Source organism: Rhodnius prolixus, unplaced genomic scaffold, assembly GCF_049639745.1.
Source record: "Rhodnius prolixus isolate KJV_2025 unplaced genomic scaffold, Rpr scaffold_1, whole genome shotgun sequence".
Lineage (NCBI taxonomy): Eukaryota > Metazoa > Arthropoda > Insecta > Hemiptera > Reduviidae > Rhodnius > Rhodnius prolixus.
The window spans coordinates 24,424,771-24,437,859 of NW_027411581.1; the positions used below are offsets into that span (position 1 = coordinate 24,424,771).

General features: G+C 29.8%; 2 protein-coding genes across 2 annotated transcripts; one reads left to right on the forward strand and one right to left on the reverse strand.

Annotated features, from left to right (window-relative positions):
- Window positions 1-189: 189 nt before the first annotated feature.
- Prosalpha7 (proteasome alpha7 subunit) lies at window positions 190-2,946 on the forward strand. The gene is made up of 6 exons (XM_074115313.1): window positions 190-350; window positions 715-797; window positions 1,287-1,410; window positions 2,133-2,381; window positions 2,504-2,616; window positions 2,701-2,946. Exons 1-6 carry the CDS (start codon window positions 330-332, stop codon window positions 2,876-2,878), a joined length of 768 nt encoding a protein of 255 aa, XP_073971414.1. The 5' UTR covers window positions 190-329; the 3' UTR covers window positions 2,879-2,946.
- A 2,609-nt stretch (window positions 2,947-5,555) lies between these two features.
- On the reverse strand, window positions 5,556-11,216 carry LOC141447583 (isovaleryl-CoA dehydrogenase, mitochondrial). The gene is made up of 9 exons (XM_074115289.1): window positions 11,080-11,216; window positions 10,911-11,000; window positions 10,147-10,368; window positions 9,059-9,220; window positions 8,723-8,888; window positions 6,722-6,815; window positions 6,554-6,644; window positions 6,201-6,369; window positions 5,556-5,921 (listed from the first exon to the last, which is right to left on the reverse strand). The coding sequence occupies exons 1-9, from the start codon at window positions 11,206-11,208 to the stop codon at window positions 5,782-5,784; spliced, it is 1,263 nt and encodes a 420-aa protein (XP_073971390.1). The 5' UTR covers window positions 11,209-11,216; the 3' UTR covers window positions 5,556-5,781.
- Between the last annotated feature and the right edge of the window lie 1,873 nt (window positions 11,217-13,089).

Genomic DNA, 13,089 nt, shown 5'->3' on the forward strand with positions numbered 1-13,089 from the left:
ATAATAATAAAACAAATCATACAATAAAAAGCCCTTCTTCATTGTTTGTTAATAAGTAAATAAGTAATGTACCTCCTTCAAAATGACAACGTAATATGTGTATTTTTCTTTAAATAAACTTTTTTTTATCTATAATCTAATATTAATTTTAACTAGAAGATAAAATATGTAAATGAAAGAATTAATTGAAATTATAAATGTAGTGGAAGACAACACTGTTCACTTGTTTGGAACCATGATCCGTTGATTTTACATGTAGTGCTGCATCATTTTGTATGGTATTGTGTTCTTGATATTATAGGACAATTTGAGTATAACAAGTTTCAGTTATGAGTTCAATTGGAACAGGAGTAAGTACTAAATGTGTGAATTAAGAATTCTGAAATTTAAGTTATCTTCATGGCTTATTAGCAAACTATTAATTAGACTATTAACTTCTTTTTGTAAGATAATATGATGATGCAAGTAATAGTAAATTATTTCTGTCTGAAAAGTAATGTTCTTATCAAGAAAGTGATGACATATTATCAAATAGTTATTTAATATAAAGACATTCAAGTCGAGTACTGTTACGGGAAATGGCTTAGGCCGTACTTAGTTTTACTCTATTTCTCTTTTGATTCAGACATTCGAAAGATTGTAAATTACCTGACTGAGTCATTTTTCATTAAGTTACAGCAAAATTTCTCATATGATTCTTATTATTATTTCTAGTATGACCTATCAGCATCTCAGTTTTCTCCCGACGGTCGTGTATTTCAAGTGGAATATGCTCAAAAAGCCATTGAAAATAGTGGGTAAGTTTGAAATTTATCTTTTATTAAATGTACGAATGGTAATGACAATGTTGGAGGTATATCCATCTTTCCTATACAATTGTATTTTGGAGTTTCGGACGTATATTTAATACTTTCAGTATAAGTATATAAATACTATCAAAACCTATTTGAATAATGTGAGAAGTACTTTGAATGTTATTGCATTAAAAAGAATTTTTTTGTTCAAAAAGGAATACTTTAATGCGGTTAGGACAATGCAACAAAATCCAAATGACCGAATCAAGATAAAATCGGATTTATTAATTCAAACTCGTCTTATTTTGTTTGTCGTAAAGTTAATTTAATAAAAACAAAATATACTAATTTCTATTTATGATTAATTCTGTATGGCCGGTTGCCTAAGAAGACTAGAAATTAAAATTAAGCATATATTTGTCTCTTAATGTCTCGTTTCATATTTTGATCTCTTAATTGCTGAATACAATAATTTTTACTCATATTTTCTAGAACTGTGATTGGTCTTCGAGGAAAAGACGGAGTTGTATTAGCAATAGAAAAATTAGTGACATCTAAATTGTATGAACCAGGTGCCAACAAGCGGCTATTTACGATTGACTCCCATATTGGGATGGTGAGTTTACTTTTTGTTAAGGGTTTCATCACATTCTTCATTGTGGGTCTTTTCTTGCCTAGAAAGGCCCAGGAAAAATGAGAGATTTGGTACTGTTTTAAGTTTGCATGCGAAAGCTGGCGTTTTATAGACAAGGCATTTATTCATTACTTGGCCCTCAACCTTAAAATAAATCTTATGTTTTTTGTCAAATCGACGATGATTAAGTTGTTGCTGGCAATTCTTCCTGGCCCAAAATTGTAAGTAATCTTTGGTGGCGATATTTTATCTGTAGTTTGTTATTTGCAGCGTACCTTCAATGGCGGGATCCCTTTGAAAGTTGATCTACTGACCGACTTTTGTATTTTCCTTATATAAAAAGTATATTCCTTTAAAAAAAAATCGTTTTCAAAACATTACTCGGTGCACGTGCAATTTTAAATTTTGATTATACTCATTAGACAGACTTTTGTATTCGGGTGAATGTTGTCTGGTTACTTGGGATTATTCAATATCGTTCTTAGGCGGCTAATGGTACTAATAAACGTTTTATTATGTAGAAAAAATACTTTAAAGGTGGAATACTGAAATCTATCCTTATTCTAAAATTTGGTTAAATAGTTACACTTAAAAAAAGTGTTGCAGAAAGCTAAAGATGCAGAATGCCTATTTTGGGTTTCTTACGTCAAGAACGAAAATAATTTAATTTTGTCATAAACCTATAAGATTTCGTCATTTTTCAGGCTGTTGCAGGGCTTATATCAGATGCCAGGCAGTTAGCAGAAGTAGCAAGAACTGAAGCTGCTAATTATAGATCACAATACAAAAGCAGTATTCCACTCAAATATTTAAATGAAAGAGTATCCATGTACATGCATGCATACACTTTATACAGCGCCGTAAGACCTTTTGGATGCAGTGTTATTCTTAGTTCATATAATAATATTACTGGCCCAGAAATGTATATGATAGATCCTTCTGGAGTTTCATATGTAAGTATAAGAGATATGTTTTACTCTTTAACTAGACTTCGGATTTTTATTCGTTTACATATTATCATTTGTTTCACTAATTTGCACTTATAGAAATTAATTTAACCAAATTATGTTATTAGGGGTATTTCGGTTGTGCCGTTGGTAAAGCCAAGCAGGCGGCGAAAACGGAAATAGAAAAATTAAAACTCAAAGATATGACTTGTATGGAGTTAGTCAAAGAAGCAGCGCGGATGTAATATATTTTTTAATCATTATTCTTGATGAAAAGAAGCCTGTTAGATTAGATAATGGTTTACAAATAATAATATTGTTTCAGAATTTATTTGGTTCATGATGAGCTGAAAGATAAACAATTTGTTTTGGAAATGAGTTGGATTGGTAAACATACTGAGGGAATCAATGAAGCTGTACCAGCAACTATTCACGCCGAAGCGGAAAAAGATGCAAAAGCAGCGATGGAAGAAGACTCTGATTCGGAAACGGAGGATATTTAATTATTATTATTTTTTTTTTTTGTAATTAGGCTAAATATATTGTTTTACAAGTCAAAAGAAGTAAACAATCCTTTCAACTTTCTACAGTCCCAAAACAGTTGAGGGTTCACCGTAAGTAAGCAAAGGTATGAAATAACCTTTTGTCTTTCACTAAGTGCTACATATACGTATTTATTCGAAAATATTTGTATTTCCTACCTTCTGCCTTTTTATTTTGTCAAAAATTTAGAAGAATATTTGTTTCCTCGTTGGATTTTCGAAATAGGAGCTTTCGTTGGAAATATCGCTCCTTTTTCTGTGGCTAAACTCGAATTAGTTGCTCCCAACAACTTTCTTCGGCCCCATAACATTAAGCATTCCCCCATAGCATTGGCTGTTACTGTGTTTATAGTTTCGGATACCCCCAGGCGAATGTGTGACTTGGATAATTGTTCTGAATATAGTATAGTACAGTCAGCGTGAATAGAGGTTATTTTGAGAAGGGATTAGCTCAGTGGATTCCTGGTCTTGTCTAGCTGCCAGCCCTTAGATTACCTGTTTCTAAGAACCTCTTACAGCTCATTATCTGGTGATGATCAGTGTTGCCTGTAACGAGAGAACAATGACCGAAAACTAGCATGCACTGGAAAAAGCACTGGGCGCAATTGATCTCAGTCGTTGACGCGTCATAAATTTTTAAAAAGAAAACAAAATATATACAGTTACAACAAAAGATTTTTATGTATTTTAACGAAAAAACTAACAGTTTTTACCAACATTATTATTATTTTTTAAAAAATTATTTATTGAAAAATTTACAACTGCAAAATTAGTATCTAGTAAATATGATAAAGGGAAAAGATGAGCACAAGAGTGGAGCAGTTGTCCACTGACAACCCTCCGAAATATTGTCAAGCAGTGAGGAATGAGAAATATGCAAGCGATAGATTGTGAATGTGATAAGGAATAGTGAAGAACTTGAGATGAGAGTAATTAGCAAGGTAATAGAGCTGAGTGAGAATGGTGACTGAATGAGAAGGGAGAGGGATACAAACATTAATAAGTTGGGAATATGTTCAGAAATTTTTATATTCAATTTAAACTTAAAAGAAATATGTTCGACAGCAACACAGTTTCGGAATCGAAAATTGTAGGCCGGAATTCTAAATTAGGCTTTAAAAAATTCACTCTGCATTATATATATCTCAAAAAATACAGTTTTCAAACCTGCATTCGGTTTAAGTACAATTTTATAAATTTCTAAGACTCTTCGGAAGCGTTGTATTTGAAATTGGAGTCTCAGTAGCACTTACAAAAATAAATGTCATGTAATCCATACTCTACTTTCTATATCATTATCATCAATCATAAACGTTCGCCTCTTCTATCGCCTTAGTGGTGTGAAGAAGCTCCCTTCTTCTTGTATTTCTTCTTCTATCCCTCTATGTTTTCTGCCAAAGCTCTATTGTCGTTCCTCACCATTCCTCTTTTTTCCCAAGCCTCCTTTACCCTTCTTCATCTCCGTGCTTCATATGCCATTCTTGCTTTTTTTTGGCATTGGCTTTTGCCATACAGCCAGCATCGTCTAGGTGCTTATCACTAGAATATCACTCACTCTCCATTCTTACTTATAAATACATTTGCTTCACACACTCATCCCTCTACTGTATACCGCTATTTACATAAACTACAGCTAATGGATGGAGCAGTACTCTGTGCTCCTGCCATCCTTATAGCTTAACCGAAATTGAAATCACGTAATCCTTCTCTAATTATTTTCTTGCATTCATTCTACAACTTTTAAATACATTCATATTTCATTGCTAGCTCTGCTATAGACTTAAGCACATATATGCTGGTGGAGAATATAATGTCTTCGTAGCGAAATGGTTCATCTAAATACCTGTATATATCGTCAAACATTCGATTTCTTTCTACCACATGCAATGTACGCAAAGAGGTGAGGACCTTTTGTTGATCCTGTGTAGATACGATCCGCACATCGCGTGGTTCGCTCTCAGCCTGCTTATTGTCGTGACAACCGATTTATTAGACAGTTCCCTTAAACCATGGTTGTCTAGGTAACTGATCTGCCATAGTTTTATAGAATCTCCCTTTATCACCATTATTGTAATCTGTCTGCCATTTTTGTAGTGCTTCTTTTGCAATAATACACTTGATATCGGTGTGTGGTAATTAATAATTAGCCATTTCCCCACTAGTGGTGGCTTCCTTTGCAAGTTTGTCAACAATTTCATTCTCTTTTATACCACAATGACCCCTCACCCACAAAAAATTAATGCAGACTCCCTTCTCTTTAAAAATGGCAATAGTTTCTACAATCTCTGCGATAATGTGATTCATTCCTGCAGACTGGGTGTGTATATGTGATAATTTACCCAACGCACTCTGGCTGTCACTAATAATGGTATTATATGCCATTCTATTGTCACCATATTTTTGCTACTTATTATTTTTTGTAGCAATTTTTTTTCCAAAACTCTTAAGTAGAATGTGCAAATTCTGAGTAGTAAGAAAAATTGGGTAAAACAAAGTGATTTTTGCCTAGCTTTATTTTTTCCAACCTAACAATTTGTAATACTTTAACCTCGCAAAAATCTGAATTCATGTAAAATTTCATTCTAAATAAATGTAGTAAACCAATTACAGTGTAGTAACCAAGGGAAATAAAGTTAGGTCAAATAAAAAAATAACTATAATTAAATACAAATTTCACAGGATTCAGTACAAAACAAATTTACAAATGACATATTTTTTGGAAGTATCTCGAAAATAATTTTTGTTATTTACATTAAATTTTGTTGTTTCGCTTATTACCGAATATAAATAATGTTCAATATTTTCTTCAAAATGATGTGGCACTATTAAAATAAATTCATCTTTCAGTCGCAATACTAATTTGATTACTTCTGCAAGTACATGCTATTTAGTTCCCGTCCTATTACTAATTTTCTAATTTCTTGAGTGCCAGCTCCAATTTCATACAATTTAGCATCTCTAAGGTATCTTCCAGTAGGATAATCGTTAATGTAACCATTTCCACCTGGATAAAAAAGAATCAATTTTATATTATTAAGTAGTATTTTAATCTGTTGAAAATAAAGTGTAACATCTGCGGTAGAATTATTATTTAACTTTTTTTATTAAATAAAATAATCTTTCTAAGTTGTTTTCAAAGACAGAAAAAGAGCTGTACTTGTTTTATGAAAGATAAAAGCAATACTTTACGTCTATCTGTTCTAATAAATATAAAAAGCATTCTTAATTTTAAATATTTAAATTAAATAAATTCCATTTTGTATTAACAGGACAATATGTATACCTAAGCACTGTATGGCTTCTGATGCCACTGTCACCGCAGAAGCCGAGCTGTAAAAAAGAGCTCCCACACAATCTTTTTTATCATAATTTCCATTATCACAAGCGCGTGCTACTGCATATACGTAACTACGACTAGAACTTAACATTGTATACATATCAGCTATTTTTCCCTGAAACAAATCAATTGATAAGGAATGTATTACTCTTAAACAAACACTATTCTGCAACAAATAATGAACCTCATGTTTAAACCTGAATCAGAAAAGATCAAATTTACTTGATATAACATTTGTTGTAGTTGTAAATATTTCTAATGAAGTAATAAAAAATATATATATATATATAAATATTTACCTGCATTAATTGAAAAGTTCCGATTGGCTGCTTAAATTGTTGCCTGTTATGTACATATTCAAAAGCTGTATCACAACAAGACTGCATTATGCTAAAACAAGTTGAATTACTTAACAATTAATTTGAATAAAATATAGAGACATAATTTGGTATACACAAACAACTTACCCGAGGGGACCCCCACTTAGAACTACTCTTTCCAAATTAAGTCCACTGTAAAGTACATATATTCCTTTATTTAACGCACCAAGCACATTTTCCTCTAAAAATTAAGTTTTGATTAGCAATAATCACTGTTCCATTAAACAAAATCTAAAGCTGAACCTAAATTCCAAATCGCTACTTGAATTCCATGGTTAAATAATGTAACGAACGAAATATTCGCTCGACAGAGATGAACATAACACTGATTAAAAATTCCCTAAAAGTAAATATTGCTTAAACTGTTATAAATAAATTGTAATATAGTATTAATAATTTATATATATATATATTAGAAGGAAGTACTAAGTATGGTTAGTTTCAGAGTTCTACATTTAATTTTCACCGGTTTAGTGGATCCGATTTTTATCTGTAGAATATCTGTAAAAAATGGAAAATTACAATTCAAACTAGATATTTCATTGAGTCCCTTCAAATTTTATCAAAATTACTATATTTACCACTATATCATTGAACTCAAACTGATTCCCAATTTTTATTTAAAACATTTTACATTAAAACACTCCAAACATATATGTTCTTGTTTGCAGCTTGTTTCTTCCCTTAGGTAAGTTTATTTTAGTGGATTTAAGAGAAGAGTGAGTTAAGCTCTCATGACATTTCAGGGTTTTTTAATATCGAATAACATTTTAGATTTTTTAGTTTTGCAATTTATTGGGGACAACAAAATTTATGTTGCAACTTAGATCTAATATTAAGGGAAAAAGCTGTTCTTAGCCCACAAATTAGCTCTTTATTTTGGACGCATTGACCATAGCCGTATTAATATTTATTGCGATAAATCTAGATCTATAGCTAGGATATGAATATAAATAGGATATCTAACACTTCAAACAGTTTTACAGAATAAATAAGTTTTGTGATTTTATCGAAAAGGCAACGATTTCCTTGAAATGCAATATTAATGTACTCAATTACGCCAGAAAGTTTTTACATAAATTATTAAAAGACCTGTTTGAATGATTTAAATGTTGATTGAATAGTCATTTTGCCATATCGCCTATCTTTTCTGTTTAAAAACAAATCCTGAAAAAGTTACTTATACATTCTTCGGAAAATGGGATATTTAAGGGGATCCGTCTTTTTTTTTTTTTTTTTTTAACTTTCCATCATTGTTAAAAGTAATTTACATTTACAATTAATTTTCAATTAGAATAAATTTATCAATTAGATTAGGAAAATTTACAGAGCTAAGAAAGTCGTGAGATATTTTTATTTTGCTTGATTGTATTCAAATTAATGATACATGTTTCTTATTCTACAGTTTCTTCAACTAGAAAGAAAAAAGTCTCGAAGTAATTAACTGATGAGTTATAATATTCTTAGTTATGTAATTCAATTAGAAAATACAAGTATGGAAAGCTCAGATTTTCTCTAATAGCTTAGAGTTTTCTATTTACTTCTCTAGTATTTCTGACATTTTTAATTTCTCCTTTACTTTATTTTTATAATATTCAGGAATTCAGGTATATAGGTGCTTTTATTTCTGTCTAATACCTCTTTACTATTTTTTCAAAAATGATCATCTCGTAAATTTTCTTTGTATTCTCTCTTACATCGTTACCTGGCATACTTTTACTTTTGCGACTGCCATGGTCATTAGCGCCGGCTTATGTAGTTACTTATCATTATCAGTTTTTTTAATAATCTTCATTAAGTTAGTTGGATATAAGTATATCCTATTAAGCTAAGTGTAGCTTAGAAATAGGACATAGAGGAACTGGTTATTCTTCACTAAATAGGTCATATAATTTTTTTTTCTTAGATTTGTTCTTATCATCCATTCAAATATTATAGTATTGCACATTGAGTATAAATGAAAAAACAATTCCTCAATTTGTTCGCATACTTGATTGATAGACTTATTTAAGCAATATGATTTAATGCAGCAGAGTATAAGATACTACAAACATTAAATGTTAATGTATTATAAGATTATCAATATACCTGGAACTCTGCAGTCCTCAAAAACTAGTTCACCAGTTCCTGATCCTCTCATTCCAAGTTTGTTTAACTTTTGAGCCACTTTAAAGCCTGGGGTGTTTTTTTCAACTATAAATGCTGTTATACCACGATGTTCTTTTGCTGCTTTCGAGTCAGTTTTAGCGTATACCTGAGTTTAATGTGATTATCTATAAGTAAATCGACATACTGAAAGCAATCAATGAAACAGAGCATAGAGAAAATGTATAATCCAGAAAAAATAAGAAAGGTAATTTTAAAAGCCTTAAAATGAAAAATTTAAATAAAACAAGCTGTAATAAATAAAAATAAATTTGTTACCACGAGAACATCTGCATCTGGGCCATTAGTTATCCAAAATTTGGTACCATTTAATATATAATGATTTCCATCTTTTTCGGCCTTTATTTTCATAGCAACTACATTTGAACCAGCTTCCGCTTCTGACATTGCTAAAGCTCCTATGTGTTCACCTGAACATAACTAAATTTTTATTTAGATACTAAAGTGTACTTTTATCAAATTAAGGGTTAGCTGTTAATATAGCAGGAATATCAGGTTTTTAGGGAAATAATAAAAATTAGGGTGAAATTTTTAGAATTTAGGATTACTCTTCATTGACTATTCCAGCCTAGGTCTTGGAAATACAATCGCTAATTTAACTCTTAATTTCCGTTCAGAGAGGTTTTTAGAAAAACTGTTTACATCAGCGAAAAATCGATAGGTTCTAAGTGTATTAATTCATAATTGTACCAGAAAAACATTCTTATCTGTAATAAATTCACTATTTTATATTATGTTCTCATCATTCTTCATTCTCTGTAAATTTGCACTTAAATATTTATAATATTTAAAGTTACTTAATTTATTTGTCTTGAAAAAATGCACCTCATAGTTTACTTTTTATTTCTTAAAAGGTTGTAAGAGATTCATACGGATAAATATAAATACCCTATAAATATAAAACCTTTTTAATTTAAACCCTTGTTGAGAATTTAAATCTAGGAGCAGTTGTCAGGTAAGCTCTATCGTAAATGTTATTTTTTTTAATATGTAAAGGATTTTAAAGTTTCCTATTTGTTCAAGTGCACCGTCTCAATCTTACCTAATTATGATCCGCTTAGAAATATCGAATTTCATGTATATAATACGTACCAAATCTTTAAATTACTTTTTAAAGAAAAAAATTTCTTGCTCAACTTTTATAAAACGATTAAAAAATCTACATTTAACTTTTATTCACGAATACTTTAAGAGATAATTAAGGGTATTCAGCCAAAAATCCACATAACTTGCCGCAGTAAATCAATTATTACATCTAATCAGTTTAAGAATGAAAATGAGGCAAATAAAGATGGTATATATTTTGTATCAAACAAGAAATAAATTTTTAAAAAATATATATATACCTTTGGAAGATATTTCATTTTTTGTTCTTCATTTCCATTTAGACGAATCTGATTAACACAAAGATTTGAATGGGCTCCGTAACTTAAACCAACTGCTGCTGAAGCGCGACTTATTTCTTCCATTATAATTACATGGTCCAAATAAGTTCCTCCGGTACCACCATATTCTACTTCTACGGTAATGCCTAGAGCTCCAAGATTGCCAAGACCCTTCCAAAACTCCTTAAAATTCATGTTAATTATATTATTTTCTAAATATATCAACTACCTTTAATGACATCAAAGTTCGTTATAAATAGGAATTCATAACGAAAACCAGATTTTTAACTAAAAATTAGAAAAGTAGTTGATGATTGTTATTTAACATGCTTCCCTTTTTTGGATTATACTCACTCAGTCTTTAGTTTAAAGGTTTCTAACTTTTACCCGGTGTGTTTGCTAAAATACATCTCTGTTAAAGGCTAAACTTTCAATATCTAAGACGATTACAAAATCTACATCAATGATGTGTATTTAAAAACCTTAATTATTGGAAGAAATGTTATCGCTTGGATATTGGAGTTTTTATTTTGTAAAAAAAAAAAAAAAAAAATGAATCCTGAGTAGAACTAGATTTTTATCATATTAGTCTCCATAAATCTATCTCCATGCATGGCAAAATATTATAGTATTGATAGTTTGGTTCCCGTTCTAGGCCGCACATTCTATTTGTTAAATGATTATGAAACAATTTAAAGTAAAAAAAAAAATATATATATACTGACTCTCATTTCTTTGAAATTATCAGTTTTATCGATTTCCTCAGCTTTAGGTGCCAACTCTTTTTGTGTGTAGTTAAAAACTGAGTCTCTAAGCTTTAAATAAAAAAATCTCCTTATTCAAGTGAAAAATAAACGCATTATCATCAATAAAAATAAAAGTAAAAATTCTTACTTGTTGCTGTTCTGATGTTAAACCATATAGTAAATCATTAATCGGTAAATATTGTGACATACATAAAGAAGACACTTTTTGTAAATTTAAACATTTTTTCAGTAAACGAAACTGGAATAATCCCAACATATTGAACAATCTTTTATGTATTAGAGAACTGAAGTGTGACTGGCTTGAGTAGAAGGTCACCACAAATAAATGAGATAACACTTAATCACCTACGAACGTACAAACAACTGCGAAAGAGGGAGAAGACAGCAACGTTACTTCCAAACTGGTAATGCGTTTAGTGGTGTATAGTTCAATTACAGAATAACTTTCTCTTTAAATCAGCAAAGGAATTTAAATATAGCGACTATACTTTTATATGTAAAAAATTGAAGCATTTTTAATTATTTTTTAAACAATATTTATTAAATTAGCGGCGAATAAAAATTTGTTTTCTTTCATATTTTGAAATTTGAAGAAGATTAATTTTTGAAGAACAAAGAATTTTTATTCTAAATTAAAAAAAAAAAAATTGTTTTAGAAAAAACATCATGTATCAAACACAGATATGGGGTTTTTTTATTTGTAATAGGTTACATCGAATCATTAATTAGCAGAAAATGAAGATAATTTATATATTTGGAAATACTAAATTTAAAAAAAAATAATTTGAATATCCATAGTATTTAGTGCAAGATTCAAAGAGAGCTCTTAGCACAATGAATTTGAAACTAATAGAAGTAAAAAACCTTCCAAACATATTTTTATAATTAAAATTTATTTGTAATTAATGTTAATGGATCAATTTGCATGAGATTTTCAGATCAATTTTCTAAGGATTTGCATTTTTTCTCATAAGAAAGAGTTTTAATAAAAAATTATTCCTTCTAAGCCTTCATAAGTAAAGAAAATTTATTCATACAGAATTCAAATATTGTTTATACCAGAACAAATTTTAAGGATTTAATTTTGATATGGTGAGTTTAAAGCGTAAGCAATTTAATGTGAGTATTAACAAATAGTGATAATTTTTGGTGTGAGCTTTATTTTACTTCCTGCATTATCAGAAACTTTTGAGTTCGTTTTATATTGAATTCCATAAGGTGGTGCAAAAAAAAACATCTGCAAATTAGTTATTTTTCTCCCTTAATAAAAAGTTACTTTAAACTAGACAAAGCATTTTATTTACATCATGATTGTATTTTTATCACACTTACATGTTTTTTTTAATTGTATTTTTAATAGTGTCATTAAATTCGGTAATACTTGGTAGTTCGCAGTGGAGTTAGTAGCACAATGAAGCTTTTCATCAGTTTATTGTTGCTGATTTTATTCATCTTGGATTTTTGTATCCCTGATAGGTTTCAGACTTTAGGTTTGATTAATCAGTTTGGTGTTAAGAAGCCTGGCTTCAACCACGCTTCCATTCCAGGCCACATTTGCTGACTGATTGAGCAAACCACAGTCAGAATTGTAGTGCTATTACGGTTTTTATTAAAAGACACAATTTTTCTACGAGCCAATGTTATTATTTCTATATTTATTACTCATTTTTGCGGGCCTGAAAAAAATTTATATACAATTCACAGCATATCCGAGAAATAGTTTAAGGCAATCTTTGCAAGACCAACAATGTAACTGGATGAAATACGAAAGATGGTAGTAAGTATCCGACAATATCAGACTGTCGCGTTTTAAATCGGTGCCACATCTGACTTGTTATGAAAATAAATTTAATGCATTTTTGTCATACCTAATATTAGAAATTGTTAAACATTTTATTGCCCTTATACCTTAATTAATATGTTTTTTGAATTCATAAGTTATGCATGTTTGTATGTATGCATGTGTATGTAGTAGCACAATTTCCTTATCTCTCATCTCTTTTACTTGTTGAACATTTATTACAGTTGCATAATAAATAAACATATATATATATTTTTTTTAAATTCATCTCATTGTTAGATGTGGTTAAAAATAACAGTAGGGTTCATATAAAAATATTATTAGTCACCGCCTGGC